This window comes from Callospermophilus lateralis, chromosome 1 (genome assembly GCF_048772815.1).
Source record: "Callospermophilus lateralis isolate mCalLat2 chromosome 1, mCalLat2.hap1, whole genome shotgun sequence".
Classification (NCBI taxonomy): Eukaryota; Metazoa; Chordata; class Mammalia; order Rodentia; family Sciuridae; genus Callospermophilus; species Callospermophilus lateralis.
Window position 1 is genome coordinate 52,188,114 of NC_135305.1, and position 24,639 is coordinate 52,212,752.

General features: G+C 38.9%; 1 protein-coding gene across 1 annotated transcript in view; it reads left to right on the forward strand.

Moving 5' to 3' along the window:
• Positions 1-24,639, forward strand: part of Snd1 (staphylococcal nuclease and tudor domain containing 1) — a 417,500-nt gene that overhangs the window by 52,559 nt on the left and 340,302 nt on the right. The window contains exon 10 of the mRNA XM_076862188.2: positions 14,604-14,717. Coding sequence (XP_076718303.2) covers positions 14,604-14,717 — 114 coding nt within the window. The remainder of the gene's footprint in view (positions 1-14,603; positions 14,718-24,639) is intronic.

Here is a 24,639-nt window from a genome sequence, read left to right on the forward strand (position 1 = left end):
AGTAGGTGCTAAAGAGCTGTTCGGTTAGTCATAATCACCCCCTGTAGTAGACCTGAGTGGGGGTTGTCCCTGGTGGATTATTCCCCTGAGCATCTAATAGGTCGTGATGTAGATCAGAGGGCCTCTGCCTCCTTTCTGTGTGAGGAATATACTCGTGTGCATGGACTGCTTTACCTACTTGGAACTCACTTAGTTGTGCCTGTGTTTTCCAGAAGTTAAAATGTGGTTACTGAATCGAAGCATGACTATTCACTCAACAAGGGAGGCAGGGGCATTAGTGATATCTGTGAGGCTTTGGAGAGTCCCATCACCTTGCCCTTTCTCTGTCAGCACGTCCTCACGTGTAGAAAAACCTGGAAGATGAGTTTTGGGCTTTTGCTGGTTGGGGAACTGAGAGATTGCAGAAGAAAGAAATTAAAAGGATTAGATGATTAGGCTGATAGCTTTATTATTTGTCTTTTTTTTTTTAAATTTTAATATTTATTTTTTAGTTATCGGCAGGCACAACATCTTTGTTTATATGTGGTGCTGAGGATCGAACCCGGGCCGCACGCATGTCAGGCGAGCGCGCTACTGCTTGAGCCACATCCCCAGCCACTATCATTTGTCTTAAGTATGATGTACTATCAACTAGAAAAGGGAGAAATGGCTGTAGGAGCATTTCTTCTACTCTTTAAAATCCTGGGGTGTATGGTGGCACATACCTGTAATCCTAGCAACTTGGAAGGCTGAGGTAGGAATGTCACAAATTTGAGGCCAACCTTGGCAACTTTAGGAGACCCTGTTTCAAATAAAAGGTTAAAAGGGCTGGAGATGTGGCTCAGCAGTAGAGGGCTTTGGGGTTGGGGGTGGGGCAGGAGATTTACCATGTTTTTAAAATTCTTAAGTGTATTTTTTTTTTGAAAACAGGAAAAGTACATAAAGAGGGTAAGCAAAATACTCATATTACCTAAAACATTATGATGTAGCTGTTTTTCTAAACAGACTTGATCATATGGTCTTATCTCTAAATTGGAAGACCTATGGTTCTTAGGCCAAATCTGGCTCTGCTCTTGTTCATATGACCTATGGATTTTTTTTTTTTTTAAATACACGACAGTGGAATGTGTTACAATTCTTATTACACATATAGAGCACAATTTTTCATATCTTTGTATAAAAGTATGTTCACGCCAATTCATGTCTTTATACATGTACTTGTTTTTTTTCTTTTGCATTACAATTCTTATTACACATCTATATCACAATTTTTCATGTCTCTGTATAAAGTGGGTTGACACCCAATTCGTGTCTTCATACATGTACTTTGGATAATGATGTCCATCACATTCCACCATCCTTGCTAATCCCCTGCCTCCTCCCTTTTCCTCCCTCCCCTCTTCCCTATGATCTATGGATTTTACACAGGAAAAAAAATTTTTTTGTGGTATATGAAAAATTTTCAAAATTAAATTTCATTATCATGAATAAATTGGAGCATAGCCATCTTATTTGTTTAAGTATTGTCTGTGGTTATTTTCCTGACACAATGGCCGAGTTCTGTAGTTGTTATGGAGTTGTTGAAAACTCTTTGAATTTAGATTACAAAGTGTAAAATATTTGCTAATGGCATTTATATAAAGTTTGATGATCCCTAATCTGTTTCATTCTTACTCAGAGTGCCTTGCTATGAAATGAGGAGCTTGAGATAAAATGTTAGTCCCTGCACTACTTCCTTTGTCAAGAAAAATTTGAAGCTGGGAATACAGCTCAGTATGGGTCTAGCTTGCTTGAGGTCCTGGGTTTGATCCCCAGCAACCAATGCCCCCCATAAAAATTGAAGGGAAAGACTTGCTACAAAACATACCAGTAGTACTCTTCCTATGTATGTAGTTGACTAATATTGTGGTATAAGTTCCTTATCTCATTGCATACTGGCAGCTGCTTTGAGTAGTACCAGTCTGTACTCTTTTGTGCATAAATTTTACTTTTATAAATGCTTACTTTTAATACAGAAAAAAGGTAAGCTTTCTGTAGGCTTATTAACAAATGTAGTAGTCCAATTTCTGTCTCTCTTGAGGCACATTCAGTTCTTTGCTAATTCATACCTGTGAATAAAATAATATATATATATATATATATAGTTATTTTTAAAAAAAATTCAGTTTTGGGTGCAACTGCTTTCCTTTATTCCATGGGTGAAAATGGATTTAATTTTGTGACTCAAACATACATACTCACATGGGTACACACATGCTCTTTCCCATCCTTCACATATGATTATATCATAATTTTCGTTAAGTTAATATTCAATATTTACTTTGTAAATGCTACTCACCACAGAGCTACATCTGTATAGCTTTCTAAAAAAATATCTAACATGCACATCATATTTATTATTTATTTATTAATTATTGTAGATGGACACAGCACCTTTATTTTATTTATTGGTTTTCGTGTGGTGCTGAGGATCAAACCCAGTGCCTCACACATTTGAGACTAGTGCTCTACCACTAAGCCATAACCTCAGCCCCTATATCTATATAGATTTTAAAAGTAATTTTCATTTCCTGCACACTTTTTCATTTTCCCTATAATTAATGTTTTTTCAGTTTTCGGTGGATACAACATCTTTATTTTATTTTTTGTGGTGCTGAGGATCAAACCCAGTGCCCTGTGCATGCCAGGCGAGCGCGTTATCGCTTGAGCCACACCCCCAGCCCTGTATATAAATTTTTTAATATTTTTTTTTAACTTATTGATGGACATAGTACCTCTATTTTATTTATTTATTTTTATATGATACTGAGGATTGAGCTAGTGCCTCACATATGCTAGGCCACTACTCCAGCTTCCATTTACGTATATTTTAAAATACATGCTTTTAATTCAATTCTCACACCTTCTACCTGTCTAAATTTTATCTCAGGACATCCATTCGGTTTGATAATCTTATTTTAAAAATACTTTCTTGGAGCCTTGTGACCTGCACTAATTTTGTCTAGTTCCTCTCTTTGCCTGTTAATGTTTGTTTGGATTTCTTCATCATTAGCCTGAGGGGGTTTCTTTGCTTTATTCTCTGGTTAGAACTATGCTTGTTGGATCCCATCACTTTTTCTTTATTCTTTATTAATTCATTTTGACAGCATACTTTTTCTGTAACTTCATGGCGGATGTGCTAAAGGTAAATTTTCTGAGACCTTTCATATCCATTCTCTAGTTAAACTTTATTGATAATTTAGCCGGGTATAGAATTTTATTTTGGAAGTTATTTCCATCAGAATTGTTAATTTATTATCCCATCATCTAGTTAAGATTTTTTTTTCTTGTTTTTTAGAGTTTGAAACCATTCTGATTCCTTATTTTGTATGATTTGTTATTTTTTCTCTCTAGAGGGATTTAGCAAATTCTTTTTGATTCTAGCATTCTGACATTTCTCCATGATTTTATTCAAATGTGAGTATATTATACTTAAATATTTAGATCTTTGGTTTTGGACCTTTTTGCCTCCACCCAACTCTTGTCGAATTCCATCTAATTTGTCTGTCCTCCTTTTTCCTAGAACTCCCATTTATTATTTAAATGTTGGGCTTTGTGGGCTGGTTTTCTTGTTTTTTTCTTTTATTTTCCTTGTCTGTTTTTTGTTCTTTTTATATCTCTTTCTGTTTATTTTTCAACCCTTCTCTTCTGTTCTTTTAATTTCTAAGAGTTGTTTTTTATTCTCTGAGTGTTTTCCTTTTACTACTTAAAATAGCATCTCGGACTGAGGCTGTAGCTCAATGGCGGAGTGCATGCCTAGCATGCATGAGGTACTGGGTTTGATCCTTAGCACCACATAAAAATAAACAAATAAAATAAAGGCATTTTGTCCATTTACAACTACAAATTTTTTTTTTAAATAACATCTAAAACTTATTATATGTGTGAGAAATTAATTTTCTTGAAGTTTTTTTTTGTGCACTCTCTGTATCCCTCCATGCCTTGGTTATTTTGGTTTTGCATTTTTCTTATTGGAGGCTTCCTCAGATATTTGATAATCCTCTGACATTTCTCTTTCTTTGTTTTAGAATGAGGTATTAAGTAGTACTGAGTTGGAAGCATTGAACTTAAGTGTGGGTTTAGGGCATACATCTTGAAATTCAGCAGCTTCTTACAGAGATTTGAAACCAATTCTAGCATTTGGCCCCATTTTCAATCCCATTTAAGATGTCTGATTTGACAGTTTGAGACTTCTGCCAAGTTGGGGATAGTGAAGGAGACTTGACTCTAAATCAGATTGACCAGAGTGTTTTCTCACCACTGGCTCTGGATTTCGCTTTTGTGAATATGTAGACTCAGTTGCATCTGTTTACTTTGTAGCTTCTTTGTAGCTTTGTGGCAGCATTCTGTATGTTATCATGTCTTTGTCCTCTTGGGCTTATATAGATACATAAATAGGTAAATATGTTTAGCAGAAAGAAGCAGAATAAACCTTTAAGCTTTCTTCTCTAACTGGCGCATAATATTCCATTGTGAAGCTGCACTATAATTTACTTAACCAGCTACCAATAAGTCAATATACATGTAGTTGGCAATTTTTCTAGTATTTAGAGAGTTTTATAAATCTCCATGTAAGTGGTATTTATTTCCTTAGAAGTGATTTGGACCATATTTGTCAAATAGCTCTTCAGAAATGTTAACCTCTTCAGAGGGTATACCTGTCTTTATTTTTTAATATGTGATAGGATAGGGGTTAGCCAATTTTTTTTCTGAAAAGAATACAAAGTAAATATTTTAGGCTTTGCAGGCCATATGCTCCCTGTGCAGTGGGCTGCATGGCCATTGGATCATAGTTTGCCAACACTGGATATCAACACTGAATTAAAAAGGAAAAAATGATCCGCCTTATTTTTCATAACCTAGCACCCTGCTATAGTTCTACAGTCAATTTTTACACAATTTAAAATGTCTATAAGTGCCTAATAACTTTTTTAAGGGAAACTAATAGTCTTCAGGTACCCAGGGTCCACACCCACATAGTTGAAAAGTCCCATGAGGTTTTGCTGAGGATTCTACTCTGAGAATCATGTGATTCTGAGATCTTAGCAAATAGTGATTCTTTCTTCATCAGTCACTCTGTTTTTTTAAGGAGTTAATTGTATAGGGCACAGCTAAAATAACCTGAAGTGCCTACAAAAGCTAACCTTTGACTTCTTTAGCTGGGTGCCTCTGAGGCTCCTTAGTTGATTTCTGAAACTGATGCAAAACTATGGACCAGTGTTGGTTAAGAGGCTCACTCAGAGAAATTTGAAATTTAATCAAGTATTTCTCCTTTGAAAGACTGGTTTCCATTGTCTGCTTAAGCAGTATTACTTCTCAAGGAATGAGATGCAAGGGAGGGCTCTCCTTGTCTCTCCAGGTTAGCAGAAAAGCATGTTCCCTTCACAGCGATTAGCTGAGCCTGCCTGAGACTTTTGTGCCTGTCGTGGCCTGCCAGTTCCCTGCCTGCCTTCCCTGTGGCGTTTTAGCTGATTTGTGCTGTTTGTAGCCATATGGTCCCCTGAGCACGTGGCTTGGCTTCCCTGTCCCTGCTGCTGGATCTGTGGGCATTGCAGATTTCACAGACCTGAATAGCATTGCTGAGGGGAGGGGAAGTGGAAGTTTGTCCTCAAGAGGTGTCTTCTCACTGTCCTGCTGGTTAGTGGCTTTGTGCTTGGCTCTCTGTCCCTGTGTGATAGTTTAAAGAAACAGAGCCCCAAACTGGGTGCTTTGAGACATTAAAAACCTGGAAGTATTTCCTGCCTTCAAGGAGCTTACCCTTTTGGACTTTTGCTTGGGAACCCTACATAGTTGATTGGCATTAGTGGCCGAGTCCAGTTTTGTAGATCATAGCTATTAGCTATCTGTGGATGCATTTGAATGTAACTGGTTTTTGTCCTGATTATTTTTTGCTGTGCTTCTACTTGTACATGAGTTATTTAGCATCACAGCTGTAGATGGAGTCCATTATTATGTCTCTGAGGCTTTCCCCCCAGTTTTCTGTTGTAAAATTCACTAAAATTTACTACCCTAATCATTTTAAATGTACAGTTCAGCGATATTAAGTATAGTCATATTGTTGTGCAGCTATCATCAGAATTCATCTTCAGGATTCTTTATCTTATAAAACTAAAACTGTACCACTTAAATAATAATTGTCTCTCCATTCTTCGTTTTCATTAGCCCCTTGAAACTATCATTCTGCTTTTTGTCTCTATGATATGGACTGCTCTAAGTAACTCATTTCAGTATAATCATATGGTGTGTCTTTTTTGTAACTGGCTTATTTAGAATATGTCTCCAAACTTCATCCATGTTATGGCATGTGTCAGAATCTCCTTGCTTTTTAAGGCCAAATAGTGTTCCAGTTAAACTTGTTTGTTTATCTGTTGATGGATACAGGGCTTATTTACACATTTTAACTATGGTGAACAGTGCTGCCACAAGTTTGAGTGTAAAAGCATCTTTTGAATAACTTGTTTTCATTTCTTTTAAGTTATGTACCAAAAAGTGGATTGCTGGTGATTTTATCTTTAAGTTTTTGAGGAACTGCTACCCTGTACCATTTGTATTTCCACCAGCACTACACAAAGGTTCTAATTTCTCTACATCCTCTCTAACATTTGGTATTTTCTGGATTTGTGTTGCTGTTTTCTGTTTTGTTTTGTTTTGGTACCAGGAATCGAAACCAGGGTGCTTAAGCGCTGATCCATATCCTCAGCTTTTTAAAAAATTTTGAGACAGGGGCTTGTGAAGTTGCTTGGGCCTTGCTAAGTTGCTGAGGATGGTCTCAACCTTGTGATCTCTCCTGCCTCAGCATCCTGAGTTGTTGGGATTATAGGCATGCATCACCATTCCTGGTCATCCCTATCCCTTTTTATTTATTTTTTTTTTTGAGACAGGATCTCACTAAGTTGTTGAGGCTGGCTGTAAACTTGTGATCCTTCTGCTTAGCTTCCTGAGTCACTGAGATTATACGGGGTGGGGCGCCCTTGCTCTTGACTCATGTTTTTATGATAGTAGCTATCTTAGTGGGTATAAAGTAGTATTTCATAATCTTGATTTGCATTTACCTTAATGATTAGTGGTGTTGAACATCTTTTCCTGTGCTTATTTATCATTTGAAAATCTATTTTAAAGTTCTCTGTGTGCCCAGATTTTAGTTTTTGTGATCAAATCCAGAGCCTTTTATCTATTTTTGAATTGTGTTGTTGTTGTTGAGTTTTAGGAATTCTGTATATGTTCTGGAAATTTGTTATCAGATATATGATCTGGAAATAGTTCCCATTCTGCGAGTTATTTTTATTTTGTTAGTAGTACTTTTGGTGTACAAATTTTTAAAACTTTTGTACTGTCTAATTTGCCTATTTTTTGTTGTTAAGTTGCCTGTTGTCTTTGTTGTCATATTCAAGAAATCATTGCCAAATATGAAGTTGTAAAGTTTTTGCCTTGTGAATTTTTCTAAGAATTTTGTAGTTTTAGACTTATGTATTTAAGTTATGGATGCACATTGAATTAGTTTTTAATATATGGTGTTAAATAAACATCCAACTTTTTTTTTTTTTCTGCATGTGGATATCCAGTTTTATCAGCATCATTTACTGAGAAGATTGTTCTTTTCTCAGTGATAGTATTGACATCCTTATCAATAATCATTTGACCATGTATCCAACAACTTTATTTCTGAACTGTATCCCAATGAGCTGTACGTCTGTTTTACCCTATAGTTTTGGTTACTGTAGCTTTGCAGTAAGTTTTGAAATCAGTTTGTTTTGGTAATTTGTGGTCCCTTAAGATTTGATATGAATTTTATGATGAGTGTTCCTTTTCTTTTTTTTTTAATTTTTATTATTAGTTGTTCAAAACATTACATAGTTCTTGACATATCATATTTCATACATTTGATTCAAGTGGGTTATGAACTCCCATTTTTACCCCGTATACAGATTGCAGAATCACATAAGTTACACATCCACTGTTTTTACATACTGCCATACTAGTGTCTGTTGTGTTCTGTTGCCTTTCCTATCCTCTACTATCCCCCCTCGCCTCCCCTTCCATCTTCTCTCTTTACCCCATCTACTGTAATTCATTTCTCCCCCTTGTTTTTTTTCCCTTTCCCCTCACTTCCTCTTATATGTAATTTTGTATAACAATGAGGGTCTCCTTCCATTTCCATGCCATTTCCCTTCTCTCTCCCTTTTCCTCCCACCTCTCGTCCCTGTTTAATGTTAATCTTCTTCTCATGCTCTTCTTCCCTGCTCTGTTTTTAGTTGTTCTCCTTATATCAAAGAAGACATTTGGCATTTGTTTTTTAGGGATTGGCTAGCTTCACTTAGCATAATCTGCTCTAATGCCATCCATTTCCCTGCAAATGCCATGATTTTGTCATTTTTTAGTGCTGAGTAATACTCCATTGTGTATAAATGCCACATTTTTTTTTATCCATTCGTCTTTGAAGGGCATCTAGGTTGGTTCCACAGTCTAACTATTGTGAATTGTGCTGCTATGAACATCGATGTAGCAGTATCCCTATAGTACACTCTTTTAAGGTCTTTAGGGATTAGTCCGAGAAGGGAAATAGCTGGGTCAAATGGTGGTTCCATTCCCAGCTTTCCAAGGAATCTCCATACTGCTTTCCAAATTGACCACACCAATTTGCAGTCCCACCAGCAATGTACAGGTGTACCCCTTTCCCCACATCCTCGCCAGCACTTGTTGTTTGACTTCATACTTTAAACTATACTACAGAGCAATAGTAACAAAAACAGCATGGTATTGTACCCAAACAGGCGGGTGGACCAATGGTACAGAATAGAGGACACAGAGACCAATCCACAAAATTACAACTATCTTATATTTGATAAAGGGGCTAAAAGCATGCAATGGAGGAAGGATAGCATCTTTAACAAATGGTGCTGGGAAAACTGTAAATCCATATGCAACAAAATGAAACTGAATCCCTTTCTCACGCCATGCACAAAAGTTAACTCAAAATGGATCAAGGAGCTTGATATCAAATCAGAGACTCTGCGTCTGATAGAAGAAAAAGTTGGCTCCAATCCAAATTCCTTAATAGGACACCCATTACACAAGAGTTAATAACAAGAATCAACAAATGGGACTAACTCAAACTAAAAAGTTTTTTCTCAGCAAGAGAAAGAATAAGAGAGGTAAATAGGGAGCCTACATCCTGGGAACAAATTTTTACTCCTCACACTTCAGATAGAGCCCTAATATCCAGAGTATACAAAGAACTCAAAAAATTAAACAATAAGAAAACAAATAACTCAATCAACAAATGGGCCAAGGACCTGAACAGACAATTCTCAGAGGAGGACATACAATCAATCAACAAGTACATGAAAAAATGCTCACCATCTCTAGCAGTCAGAGAAATGCAAATCAAAACCACCCTAAGATACCATCTCACTCCAGTAAGATTGGCAGCCATTATGAAGTCATACAACAACGAATGTTCCTGTTCTATAAAACTTGTCTGTGGAATTTTGGTAGAGATCACATGAAGTCTATAAATTGCTTTGAGTAATGTTGGTATTTTGGACAATTAAGTCTTCTAATCCATGAACATGAAATGTGTCTCCACTTAACATAAGTTGTCTTTAATTTCTCTTAGCATATTTTTGTAGTAGTTTTTTTTTTTTTTTTTTTTTTTACTTCCTTAGTTAATTCTGAAGTATTTTCCTCTTTTTTATATGATTGGAAATGCAGTTCTCATTTGAATTGTTAGCAGCTGATTTTGAGTGTTGGCTTTGTATCTTTCCATTTTGTGAATTTGTTTATTAATTCTAACAGTATTTGTGGGTTTTGTAGACATACATTATGTGAGAATAGTGATATTTTATTTCTTCCTTTTCAATTTGTTTGCCTTTGATTTCTTTTCCTTGCGTAGTTGCTCTGGCTAGAATTACTAGGACAATGTGGATTGGAAATGACTCTTTGATATGATTTTTAAGGAAGAATACTTCTTAATATTTGGAACATTATATAGACTCTTTCAGTATGTTCTCATATGGTAACGTGGAGGGAACCAATAAAATACTAACCATCTCCCTGATTTTTGTCATGACTTTCAAGTGAAAAGGAAGTCTGGGGATGATTTGGCTAGAAGGGTGGCCGCTGTTGGTTTGAAGCTTATATTAGCAATCTAGCTTGCTCATTTGAATAAGAAAACATTAAAAAATTTAAAAATTTTTTAGTGACAGTTTTACAGCAGACAATACAGGGAACTCTATCAAATTATCCTTCTTCTCCCAATCTAGTTTGCCCTACTGGCTTACGTGTGTGGTACATTTGTTGTATGGTATGTTATTATTAACTAAAGGTCTGCCTTTATTAGGTTTTCTTGATTTTCTACTAATATCTTTTTTCTCTTCCAAAATAACCACATCATATTTAGTTATCATATTGCCTTAGCCTTCTCTTGGATATGACAGTGTCTTTCCTTGTTTTTCATGACGATAGTTTTGAAGAGTGTTGGTCAGGTAGTTTTTTAGGATGGCCCCTGTTGAAATGTGTCTAATGCCTGATTTCTATTAGGGTTCATTTGATAGTATCTGATCTGAATTTGCTTAGGCCTAGAGGTTCTTCCATCATGGTATCATGATTTTTTGATTTTTGTGGAGAACAGGCTGGCAGGTCTGCTTTCGTGAGGGTCTCGGGAGAGCAGACATGGCATACAACCTTAAGGAGAAGTAGAAATGGCCAGATGTCATGATGTCAAAGAGGGAGAAGGGTATTTGCATCTCATTCCAGATGACTTCATCAAAGGATGCTCTCTGGTGGTGCCTGAAGAAGCCTCGTTTAGGTTGATGATTCTCTTGCTTCTTTCTGTTATTGAGATTTGGGGCAGCAATGAAGCTGTAGGTGGTTGTATCTGGGGAGCTATTGAAAGGGTCTTTCTAGCTCAGGTGGCTGTGCTAAGGCTCTTTGTTCTTCCCCTGCTTCTTGCTGCAGAGCTTAAAGAAACCACACAGCAGCAGCTGTTGGCCACCCAGTGAGCACTGTGGATGAGCTCTGCAGATAGAGTATGTCAGAGGGCTGCAGAATTAGATGGATGTCCCTTACCCTTGACAGATCTTGACTTGTGGCAGCCCTTACCCTATACCTTGTCATCATTAACTATTGAGATTCAAGAAATGGGAAGGGAATGGGATTTAATGCTTGTATCTTATGTCCAGCTAGTGGTTTGCTCTGTATGGATTTCTGCTGCTGGGCTTTCAGTGCTCTCTTAGTGTGTATGCTGAGGGTGGCTGGATTAAGGATCCATAGCTTGTGGAGAAGGTGAGCGTTATGGGCATACTTCAGTTACCTGATGAAAAGCACAAGAAATATTACTATTCAAAGTGGTCTGCGATGGTGCCGACTAGCAGGCTTTGGATAGTAACCCCTCTGCATTTTACTTAGTGTATAGCATGGGACATAACCCAGTGTTTTATGGCTATTCCATGCCTATGCTTAGGAGCTCCTTATTCTCTGGACAGTAATGACATAATTTACAGAGAAATAGAAAACCATAACCACACACACACACACACACACACACACACACACACACACAAGCGAGTGCACGCGTGCATGTACTTACTCTACCCTCAACTCCCAGAAAAGTGAGCTTCACGTAGATGGCAGCGTCAGAGTACGCAGTTCCTGAAGAGGAGGTTTCTAATCAGGGAGATGCCGAGCAGAGTCTGCTGCTGTGGCCTAAAATTTACAGCTCCAAGAATCCATTCGCTGCTGCCGCTGCTAACGCATTATAAGGCATGACGAATACTAGTACCTTGTCACAGGGTATGCTTAGATCTTCACATTCTAGAATCAGGGGGTGAAGGTGTGAGTACTGTGACACTTTCCCTGGTGTTATTCTTTGCAAGCATGACTAGGGTACAGAGAATGTTGAAAATGGTTGTCATGTCTTGATTATCTGTTTTTTGCAATTAACAATTTAATAAGAGTATTGGTTAGAAAGAATTATAGATCTGTCCAGCATTGAAATTTTGGAAATAGTGTCCTTTGTGTACATTTGAGACACCAGAAGATTACCTTATTATTCTTCAGCTATCCTTTTGAAGGAGGAACTGTATTGATTGGCTGTATTAGCTGTTTTCCTTGGAATGGCTTAGAGGAATTTTTTCTTCCCTTTGGTTTGAAGTTAGAATAGCAGAATAAATAGCACATATTGTGTAAATCTCACCCCTTAAATATTGTATCATCCATTTTCCTTTAACACAAATGTAAGATTTTAAAGGAATAGGGAAATCATTAGCTGGGGCCTTTCTATTTTGGCCAGTCATTCTCTGCTGGTATCTTTATGGAAAACACTCTATTACAGTGAGAATTTCTACCTGGCACTAATGTGTCTAGATTGCAATAGAAATAAGATCTAGTTTTTTTTTTTTTTTTTCAGTTAGTGAACCTAAATTTTTGGTTATACCTTCTAATTAGTTCTTAGGTTTTAATCTCATGGACATACAATTTTTCTGATTGGTATAAGGGGCTCTTTGGAGGGTCCTATACCCTTTGCTACCACCCATATCTAGATAACCAACCCTGAACCTTGGTCCTGGTGTGACCACATGTCATACCTTTTGTTACTTTTTATCTTCTATCAAGTTTTTTTCTGCCCAGGTGATTTTTGGATTCTGGCTCTTTGGATTTTAGCATTTTGCTTTCTTAATCTGTCATAAAGGTTATAACAGAATGGTTATGGTTATTAGAGGCTTTCCTTTTTGTTGCTGCCTCAGTTACAAATTATTCTGATGTATAGTAGACATTTTTAAAAAATTCCCTTCTCCTAATCTACTCAGTTCTTTCTCAGATCCTTCATTACTTTGCTGATCCCTGCCTGTTCCTCACACTCTTCCATTATTCATTGTGGCCAGGACCTGGGATATCCTTCCATCCTTCAGCCACAGCCTAACAGTGGACCATTTGGAGCTTGGTTCCAACTGTCGTCTTTCTTTTTTTTTTCATTTATTCTGTTTGATGGCACTTGGCTCCTGCCATTTCCTGTTGTACATAATTTCTCACTTGTTTTTGTTTTTTGCTTTCTTCAGATTATTTCTTAAAGCATTCTTTGTTTTTGGTTTGTGGTTGGCTGGTTCTATGGGAAAAGGTAGAGAATAGCTTGTTATTGGAGGAGTCTGTAAGTAAATGGCTGTATTTTGTGTTAAAAGATGCTAAAAGCTCTTACTTAGGTCTTCCCTGGGCACCAAGGTTCACATCTGTAATCTCATTGACTTGTGTGGCTGAGGTAGGAGAATCACAAGGTCAAGGCCAGCCTAAGCAATTTAGCAAGACCCTGTCTCAAAAATTATGAAAAAGGAGTAGGGATATAGCTCATGATAGTGACCAGCATGGATGAAACCTGAGTTCAATTCCTAATATCTTAAAAAAAAACAAAAAACTTGGGCCTTCCAGGAAATAGAGAGACCTCCTTTAAGATACTTCCCAGTGTGACATTCATTATGGCAAAGGAGTGTCTAGCTGCTTTTGTGTCGTGCATAAAAGAGAAAGGAAATTTTGCCAGTCTACTCTCACTGTGTGGCAGCTGACCCTATAGTTTGTTCAGCCACCTGGTGGTTCCTGATGGGTCCTGATTGAAGCACAGAAGAGTTTGATTTTTATTCTGCAGATGCAGTAGATAGTGACAGTGTTTGTAGTCAGCAGCTACCTTGTAGCAAAGTATTGCTTGCAAAAATACCAAACAGCCTTGAAACAACAGGGTCTGAATATAATTGAGTGAATTGTAGACTGCTGACTGTATTATGGGTTCTGGTTATAATCTTGTTGTGGACTATCCCTGTTTGAATGGAATTTTATTCTGCACACATTGGGTGGAATGTTCTAATAACCTTCACAGAGGAATATTTGTGCTTTTGCCCTTCAAATATATTCTTGTAGTCCATACTCAAAAGTTAATCTTTTCTGCTAAGAGTGTGGGTACAACATTAATGATTTTGTTTTCCACAACAGAGAAGTCCATAGTAGCGCTCTGGAAAAAAGGTGGCTTAAGTAGCTGAGGAATTATCTTAGTAATTTAATGTTTCTGCCTGTGCGATTGATAGCTAAGCATCTCCTTTCCCATGCTGAGATGACAATTCTTTTTGTCCTTTACTTGCCTTTGATTTTTTGCCTCTGTTGGGCCATTTTTTTCTCGTCTAGTGCTGGTATCTTTTTCTAATCCAACCCTTGCCTCTTCTCCTAGATTCATACTGAGATAGGGATTTTGATTTTAGTTTAAAACCTGTTTCAAGGAAAATCTTCAATAACATGTAGGGACTGGATTTCCAGTTCTTAAGCTTTATAGATAACCACATGTCTTGGTTAGGGCAAAAGATAAAAAGGATTGACCATCTTTGTGAATGATATAGATTCTGTCTTGCTAAGAAATCATTGTAAAGTCTCCGGGAACTGATAATTATAGCAATTTTCTCTGAGTTTGCTAACGATGAAGGATGATATTAGATCTTCCCGAAATGGCTGTTGATCTTGTTTTCTGCCTATGACTATGGTGGGCCTTGCTCCTAGATGTGTGGAGTAGACATTGAAAACCATTGTGAACATTTTTGCCTTCTTGTCTTCAGGTGATGCAGGTTCTGAATGCTGATGCCATTGTTGTGAAGCTGAACTCGGGAGATTACAAGACCATTCACCTGTCTAGTATTCGACCACCAAGGCTGGAAGGGGAGAACACACAGGTGAGAAAATGCAAGCAGCCAAGCCTCTGTGCCAAAACTAAAGGGAAGAAGCTAGAGAATCAATTAAATGGTACATATATGTGAGAATGCAAAAGGACAAGATTTTTAAATCCCCAAAGTAGTATTTCCTGATATTCGCAGACTGGTTTCCATTGGGCAGGCCTTCACATCTTCTGAAACATTTGGGATGGACACTATTGGCTTCTCCTGAGGGGGCTTGAGAGCAATTAGGATTGGGATACATGAGATGGCAAAATAACAAGATCTGATTTTTTTGTGAAGGAGAGGAGAAACTATCTCATCTATGTGGTAGTAGAGCTTATTTCTGCTGGTCATTTTAATTTGATAATTCCTTATAGTTTTGTTTTAGAAAGAAATGGATCTTTGTGTATATATATATATTCTCTGGGATCACCTAAATGTTTTGCAAGTGGTAACTATAATTAGTTAACACTATTTTGTGCTACTTGTTGAATCTTTTGGCTGAATGTGTGCTTTGCTAACTAACATGCATGACTTGGGTCTGTTAGTTTTGAGATACTACACTTTGAATGAAAACTCTTAGGAGTCGGTAGTCAGGATGCAGCTCGTCAGTTTTTTTCTGTTTTAAATTTTGTAGTTATTTTCTTTATTTCCAAGTTGTGAAAGATTGAGGGTAAGGAATGAGGTTGAACATTTTCTTAGGTTTGTTATATCTGTTTTACAGACATTGTTTGTACTCCTGTTACCTCTGGTAACTACAGTATCTGTCTTCACTAGTTATGGGACTAGGTCTTTGGTGAGAGCCACCAGACTCAGTATTTGGACAGTTTTCCGAAATTAAATATCGTGATTGAAGTTAGTGCTGTTGACTCTCTCTTTTTATTTTATTCCTTTTGTAGTTCTAAAGATGTAAAATTAGCTTTTTCCAATGTTTTGCACATATTCATGTCATGGTGCATTCACAAGTTGAAATTCATACCCTGTTTTCATTTATGTGAGTGTTTATAGACAGCCCATAAGAGTAAAATAAAAATATCATGATTGTCTTTTGAATCAGATCATGCATAAAACACATCCAGGATGGGTGATTTGAATGTCTGGCCAATCAGTTCATTCTCTTTCTTTTTTCTCCATAGAGGAGACAATTTAATGCAGCACACAGTATTGTGGTAAGGTTGAGAATTTAAATGCATGAAAGCCTAGAAATGCCAAAATGAGGTTCTTTCAGTAACTGTAGCTGTGCCTCATTGCACAGAGTAAATATACATCTCCAATTTTATCAGTATTGGGAGTAGTCCACAATTCTGCATCTGTGCCCTACAGTTGGAATTCAGGTTCCCACAGCAACCACAACTTTGAAATTCTTGAACGTTGATTTTTGTGCCTGCATCATCAGCCAAAGCATTATGTTAATGTAGGCTATGTAGCTGAATTTTAAGCAGTCTTAGGAGGGCAAGGGGTGGTCTTTGTAGATTTGGTAGGGTGATTGCAGGGTTTTCAAAGAAAAACCTAACCTACTGAGAATTTTAAGTTTTTCCAGGATTTTGTTGAAACTCCTCAGTGAGTGAAAGATGGATTTCCCTTACCCTAAAGGCTGATGAGAAGTTGTTGGAATATATTTCCTTATGTGGGCAGGATCTTGATTATATAATTTTTGTTCCCTACTGAGGTGGGTTACCTCTTTTTTCTTTTGTTTTGGTATTCTCTCCTGAGAGCTTACTCCATTTTTAAAAAGTTTGAAGTAAGGCTTAGCTATAACAGTCTATAACATATGGCTTTTGAGGGAAATAAGGAGTGATTTCCATTATTTGTTCATTAGTGTACTGCGGGGTCCCATAAGAAATAAGGTAATATAATACACCTTCAGTACGATGGTGGAGGGCACCCTGGAGAACCCAGATGTGGTGGGTGATCTGGGAAGGTTTTCTAGAACAACTACTATACATTGAAGTGCTCAAGTTAGCAAGTGAGGGAGGGTACTTCAGGCAACACTGTCTGGTAGATCCATGAAGTGAGCCATGTAGGCCAGACTGTTTTGTTACTTAAAATTTTCAAGTAGCTTCATTAAAAAACTGTATTAAAATTACCTTTCATATATTTTATTTGACTTAGCATATCCAAAATATTATCATTTCAACATTTAATGAATGTTAAAACATTAATGAGATAGTGTCCCCCCCGCCCCTGCCTTTTTAAAAACTAAGTCTTTGAAATCTGTTGTGTATTTTATACTTGTTCCATATCTCAATTCCTTCTAGCATGTTTCAAGGACTCAAAAGCTACATAAGCATAGTGGCTACTATTGTGGACAGCACAGTTCTAGAAATTCGCAAGTTTAGCACGTAATCAACGAGTACTTTCATTTATGTCATGGGCCGTGGAGAAAAAAGTTCCAGTTCAGGGAGAGTGCATTATCTGGGAAGGTTTCTTGTGGAAGTAACATTTAAGTCCTGAAGGATGTTTAGAACTAGATAGATGAAAGTATGGGAAAACATGACCCGGCAAGCAGCCATGACAAAAATTGGGTGAATTTTGGAGACTTGAGACATATGCTCATTGTGGATGATGGTGTGTGACTGGTATGTCACCTTGTGACATGAAATTTTAGGGCCAGATCATAATATGTCCTGTAAACATTTCAGGATACTCAGGAAGGGAGAGAGAATGTGGGCCCTATAATGAACTGCAAGTAATTTTGTACAACTAAATAGAATATAGTTTAACATTAGGGATTGGTAAGAAATGGACTTGGTAATCAGTCAGGGGCCATGTGTTGAAATCTTTTTATGCCAGGTCTTTTAGGTTCTGAAGAATTTTAAACCAGGGAATGGCATGTTTGGATTTAAGAACTCTTGTGTTGGTGGTTTGAATTCATAAGTTATGAAAGTAATTTGCATTTGTACAAGAAGGTCATAACAGATCAAAACTGATCTGCAGCAAGGAGTTCTGGTTTTTCTTTTGATAAGCCTTCATTGACCATGGCCCTGGTGGATAATGGTGTGATGCTTGAGAACTGTGGGTGTTGTGCCATTGCTTCCTCTTCACACTAGAGGATTCATAGTACTTGCCTTTCTGCTTAAAGAATTCTCCAGAACTCTTATAATTTATGAGTATAAGATTCTCCTCTAGGGGCTGGGGGTGTAGCTGAGTGGTAGAGTGCTTGCCTAGCATGTGTGAGACACTGGGTTCAACCACATAAAAATAAGTACATAAAATAAAGTTATTGTGGCCATCTACAACTAAAAATGTTACAAACAAAAAAAGATTCTCCTCTGTGCTTAATTTAAAGTTAACAGAGGTTTATAATGTTGGTGTAGGAAGAAAGATCACCTGAGATCCCAGTGTGGCTATAACCATATACATGGAAAGAGTTGGTAGTAGGCATCCCCTTGGAGTCGTGGGTTTCTGGTTTCCCTTACTACGTCCCATCTGTTCTTGTGGCTACAAGGGGGCCCAATCAAGTATTCAAGGCAGAGATGTTAGGGCCAAGACCTCTGTTAGCTCATATGGCACCTTTCTGCAAATTAGAGAAGGGTGTCCCCTCCTCCAGGGAGCCTCACATCAGGGCACTTGGTAAATGGAACGGAGGTGAATGTCAGTTTCTGTTCTGTTTGTCTCTTTGGCCTGGTGCCCTCATGAAGGATATAGCTCGCTGAGAACATGTGCTTGCCCTAGTTAAGACAGGGCTGGTAGAACCTCCAGGGAAAAATGTTGGAGGGTATGTTTTGGTTATTGGAAAGGATGCAGAAACATAGGGTGTTTGAAGATTGTTTGGAGATAAAGATATGTGATGGATGGTGTGGATTGTGAAACAAACAATTGGGAGTTTACTTTCTAATTATTGGATGTTTTTTAGGGGTCATTGGCTTTGAAATGGAGCAAAAGATAACCTGATAGCTTTTATGGTATTGGAGCATTTTCTAAACCAAAGAGCCAAGTGGGAGAGGGTGCAGATTAAGGAATTGGAGGAGGTGGTAAAGAAGGGGATCTTCAGCATGATCACCCTCAAGCGCAGGCAGATGGTATGCAGAGATTCCCGCTGTGGGAAAGGCCTCCCTATGAGCTCCTAGATGAGGACCTAATGGGGCTTGCCTTTCAAGAAAGCAGTGAGGATGTTCTTTTAGTTTCTCTTCCTTATGCCTAAAAACTCTAGTAGCCTGTCATCAACTAATATAGATCTGTGAGACATCTATAAATTTGGGGGATAATAGGGCAAATTGGATTTTTCTCTTTGGCCCACAAAGACAGGTTCATTTCTCTTAAATTATACAGGAAGACAAGGTTTTGCCCAAGGCTAACTGTATACTTCTTCTTCCCCTTTTGGGTTATTTTCTAATTGGAGCCAGAGGAAGTACTTGGACAAAACACTGATCAAAGGAGTAGTTCTCACCAGGGCATCTACTTCCAGTGTTACCTAAGATTTGCAGGTAGTTCTGACCCTCTGTGTTGATGGAAAATATAATGGAAGAGTTCCAAGCAGGAGTGTGTGGTATTTCCCTCAAAGGATTCTAGTGGGATGTGTCAGGTGGTGTTTATTGTTTCTAGATTACTTAGGGTGAATACATTGTGAACTCTTGGACATTTGCTCCTTCAGGCTGAAAGCAGTGGGGAACACTCACAAGTGGTGCTCTTGTGAATCCAGACATGCATCAGGGTTTCTCTAAAGGTAGGGCTTGTTTTATCCAGTTGTTTGCCATAAAGAAATAAGTGCTAAGTCTTGGAGAAAGGCTATGGGTTTCTGAGCTTCTGCCTTGAAGGAGGTAGCACATTGTGCAATCTCAGGACTTCCTAGGGAGCACTTGGCTTTGATCTGAAACTGGAAAGCCTAGTGCTCTATTGCCCAGGGCTGCTGTGGACTTTGTGTTATACTTAGAGTGTTAATGACAAAGGAAACAGCCCCTAGGCATCTGATGAAGGGGCTGACTTATTCCCCCATGAAGTCTGCTCTGGCAGTGCTATTATAGTTGGTAAAGAGATACTGGAGCTGAAATTTACCTTGAAAACAGGTACATAATTTACCCAACCCCCAGATGTTTAGTGTTGAAAGTTTGCTTTCAGCTGCAGGGCCTTTTCTCAAACTCCTTTCTCCCCTCCTTGCTCCTTTCTTCCCTTCTCTCTCTGGCTCTGTGTCTGTTTCTGTGTGCCACCCCCCCCCCCCCCAGTAGTTGAGTTTAGTGCTCTGGGGGGTGTGGATGTTGTCTCCTCCCACCCTGTCCACCCCCCCCCCCATCCTGTCTCTCCCCCCCCACCCCGCCCCCCCAGTCTGGTGCTATCAATACCTATTCAGTTTCATTCACCCTGTCTTTCAGCCTCCTGCCTATGAACTCACTCAACTCACAAAGGTTCTTTCACCCCAGGGCCTCTAAATGTTCAGACCTGAGCACTAAAGGACTCAATTTATTAAAGCTGCAATCTGCCCCATCTCCCTGAGTCCTTCATTTTTGGGAGTTGTCTCCTAGGCCTGGGTCTCCTGAGCAGGCAGTTGATAGAGAGAGGAGCTGTAGGTAGGTGCATTATCAGTGATGCCCTGGGATTCTTCAGGGCTTTTTGTCAGAGGCAAGGCCTCTTTGGGTTCTGATAACTCCATTCCTTGTACAGGGCCCCAGGGTGCTTTGCTGTTTAAAAGCACTTCTCAACCTATTCCCTCTAGTTTAGATTTCTGAAAGCAAGATGACTGGTCCCTCTGGACCCTCAGGCAGATGATGCTGCCACTGAACGCATACCAACAAAAAGCAGTGGGGTTGGAAGTCCCTAAGTAAAGTAGGGGCAAACCAATAAACCTACTGACTGATCTTTCGCTTGTGACTGGAGCACAAGGCAAATAGCAAATTAGAGAGGGACTCTAGCTTGGCATTAAGGACCTTGGAGAAAAGCAAAGGCTCTTTGAAATGGATATAGCATTTCACCGGTTTCCAATGGAGAAATTTGGGGACTGCAGCAATGTGATCAAAAGACATAGAATATGTCAGGGCTGGCAGTGGCATTCTGTACCAGTTTCAGATTTGTTTGATCTGAGTATTTTTGAGACGAACACTTGAAATCTCCTTTGTTAGAAGACAGAAAAAAATTACTATTAGGAGATTATGGGTGGGTCTTTGCTCACCTATTTAAGATTCTAGAATGTGTTTGTCCTGTTTTCTAAGATTAAAATCTAAGTGCCATCACTTAAAATATCCCTGTGACCTGCTCCTCAGCTGGAGAGGTCACTGGGGCCAAGCCTGACTCCTTGTGATGAGGTCAAGACATTGGGAATCTAGATAGATAGCACTTTCCTAAAATGTATATTCACTGATCTTTTTAAGTGAATTTTAAACTGGAGAAGACAGCATGTGCCTATCTTGTTGCCATTTGATTTGCTTTCTTCTTCCTATTATAAATTATATTTCCTTTAGTTCTATATCCGCTTCCCATTATCTTGCTTCTCTCTTTCAAATAATTTTTGTGGGATTTTAACAATCTCCTAGTGGGTCTTGGTGGTTAATCCTCTGAACCTTGTGCATTTACCTCTTTCAATCCATCTCTCTCTTTCTTCTGTTCCTTTAATCATCACTATCACACAATTCTACATTTTTTCATTTATCTAAATCTTCCTTGTGCTGTATGTTCATATTTCTTGCCTCTTCTCAGTCCTCCGAGCTTCAGTAATTCTCTGTTGTTTCTGGAATTGACGGCACCATCATATTCACTGTCCTGTGACCATCTAACATCCTTGCTGTTCTAGGGCAACTGTATTTCTTCACAGCCCCTTGAGGCCCGAGACTTCCATACACTTAGTCTTTCCCTTCTCCATCACATCCTTTATGTACTGTTTATTTATGTGCACACCTACTTGCCATTGTGAAGTCTCAAGTCTGCTGAGGCCAGGAGTGGTATGGTTATATCATTGTCCTAGCCCCTTTCAGAATCTTGCAGAGGGCTGTGAGTACGTTAGGCATTTTTCAAGTGTTTAAAATCGAACTATCTGCTGAGGTATCAGAACTAGTTCCATATATTGTCTTTGAGTGGGCAGCCATTTTGCCACTTCACCCAAATCCACATCTCATTTCCTTGATTGCTTTAGAACGCCATTTCAGCTGGAGCCAGTGTCCTGGTGTCTAATAGTCCAAGGAGAGCGATTCTGTACTCTTGTTTTTTTCTGCTTCCGAATTGGATTGCTAGTTTTGCTGGCTTGACACACATAGTGTTCTGTAGCACTTCCTCTTTCCCACTCCCAGTTTACTAGTTGCTGCCATTGGGTTGACTAACCCTGCCTCTTCTCATGGTGGTGTTCTTCATAATGTGTCTTCCATTAGCACAGTGCAGATTGGGCTCAGTCCACCAGGGGGATTAATTTCAGGGTTTTAAGTGCCTTTGAAGATTGGTCCCCGGTTGGTTTTGTTTTAGCACCTTTACTATTATTCAGACTTTTCTGAATATCTTCCTTTCATAGTAGTTTGTGTATTTTGATTCGTTGAAGTGTTTATGTGGACTTTTTTACTTAGGGCTATATGTTTTTTTCCCCTCCTGTGGTCGACCTTGTTGGTTGTCAGATTATTTCTTTGCTGGAACTAATTTTAAAATCAATTAGAGAGCTTTCCCTTCATCTTTCTCTCTTTATTTATGAGATACTGATTGCAGAGCTACCTACACTGTGTTTAGATAAATTACCTTTTTAAAAATTTTTTATTTTGCATAACATTTATATTCAAGGCAAGTTTAGTGCAGTCAGCCAGTGCTTTGCATTTTTTTGCAGGCCAGGGCTGTAGGTTTCATTCCTTGGTGGGCTAATTAGTTTTGGACTGGGAGAATTTTGTTCAGTTCAAAAACCACACATTTAAGTTCCTCATGTATTATAGGCCCTTATGGTTCTGGGAACTTATTTTTATTAGTAAGGTGTTTATTGAGTTAGGGACTAATGTCTGATCTTGACCAGCGGGTGTTGAGGTCAGTAGGTGAACTTTAGATGGGATGATGGATTATGGACAAGACAGCATTGGTTCATGCTACTGTTTCAGCAAAGGCTTTTCAGAACTCAGACTAGAAGGGGAAGCTGAAGGACACAGATGCTTGCTTTTTTCCCTAGCAAATGACAGGCCTATTGCTTAGGCATATTTTAGATGTCACTTTTCATTTCAGCCTTTCTTTGAAAATCTGAGGCCAATTTATGGGTTGTTCACATTCTTACGGTCCTTAATCTATCCTCTACTGTATACCTGCCTGTTTTGGGCTGTAGATGTCTTTGCCTGGTTCAGTATCTTACTGGTGGCAACTGGGAATGGTACTATTTCTAATAGAGATTCTAGGTAGAATCTCTGTGCAGTGTGGCTTGAAGACATTCTGGAGACTTTGTTTTCCCTATCTTTTCATTTCTCTGCTATAATATAATTAGTTTTGTAATTCCCTTCATCCTTGTTTCACTGTATTGTGAGACTGAAGAATATACCCTTTATGTAGGGGAATCTGTTGCATTTTGGGGTTTAGATGTTGGCCGCCAGAATTTGGTGGCTTCTGCTGAACTGATGTTTCTGGAGACATCCACATTGGATGCCTGTAGTTTCTAATTTCTGCTTTTAAATATCCTCCCCCCCCCCTTCTGCCTTTTTCCCTCTCCTCTACTCAGTTTGATTTTTCTGGGTCAAGTAAATTTCTCATTTCTTCAGATCTGTTGCTAGCTAGCTGCCTAGTACATAGTTGATACTCGAGTATTTGTTATATAAAGTCTCACTGCATTCTCATTGGCCAGCTTTATTCCTTGATCATAACTTTAAGGGTGCAGGATGGTCAGGGTACACTTGGTGGTCCGATTCTTCCACTGGACTGTTCCCTGAACATTTTTCTCATCATTACCAGCAAGACTGGGAGGAAGGCTGGACTCTCATTTTGTAAGGTGAGCTGCAATTAGGAAACAGCCACATTCTTATTCATATGGAGCTCCCTTTAGCATCTGCTTCTCCAGCTGGAGGGGCTTGTTTTAGACTGACAAGCTTGCAAGAGCTGTAGGTGGAGCTGTGTGGAGGGCTGTTGATGTGCCACGTCCCTAGGGCTCTCTTTTCAGCCTCTGCTTCCTCAGGCTCTGGCTTGAGGCCCAGCCCCTGTGGATGTGGTGCCCGCCCTGTTCTTATTGGACCCTCTTTACCTTTTACTGCAGCTGCTGCTACGAGGGAGTGCACTGTGTTCTGCATGGCAGAATTGGCAGACAGTGCCATTTGCTGGTCTGGCCATTGGGACATCCAAAATTATTAGGCCAGTTTGTACTTCAAGAAGAGAGAGACTTGACATCACTCAAAGCAGCTTATTCTATTCATTTCTTCTTCCTTATGAAGAGGAAAGAAGGTATCCCAGTGCTTTGCTATTCCTTTCAGTGTATATTAAGCCACCAGCTCAGGATTTTTCTCAGGAAAATATCTAAAGTTCCTCGCTGCCACATGAGCCACGTTTGAGCCCTACTCTGGTTTGCCTTAGCAGTTTGCTCAGGGTGGCTGCCTCCTTGCTTTTAAGTTTTGTGGCCTCACTCCTCTTTCTCTTACCCATTTCTAGTCCTCTTACAAAAGTTACTGGTTCCTTCAGCCTGGACACTCCTGTTTGCATACTAACTTATGATTCTTTAGGATCGGGTAATAGCAGAATTCAGGGAGATGTAGGCTCCTTGGTTGAGAAACCATCAAGCTGTTTCAGTTTGTAACAACGGTTGGGTCCATTGTTATGAGTCGATATCCACCAGGTATTGCAGGACAATCATTGGGCTGTTGAAGAGATAATGTCTCAATCCTGAAAGATTTACTTTAGTCCCATGGGACCCCATGTTGTCAATGGAAGCTGACAGACTGAAAATTCAGAGTAATAAAATCCCACATCCTTTCATATCGCACCTGTGTCACCTAGTAAGAAAAGAATACTGAAAGCTGAAGCTGATTGTGCTCAAGTTTCTCTCTTTGGTTGGAATATACTCAGTTGGGCTCTG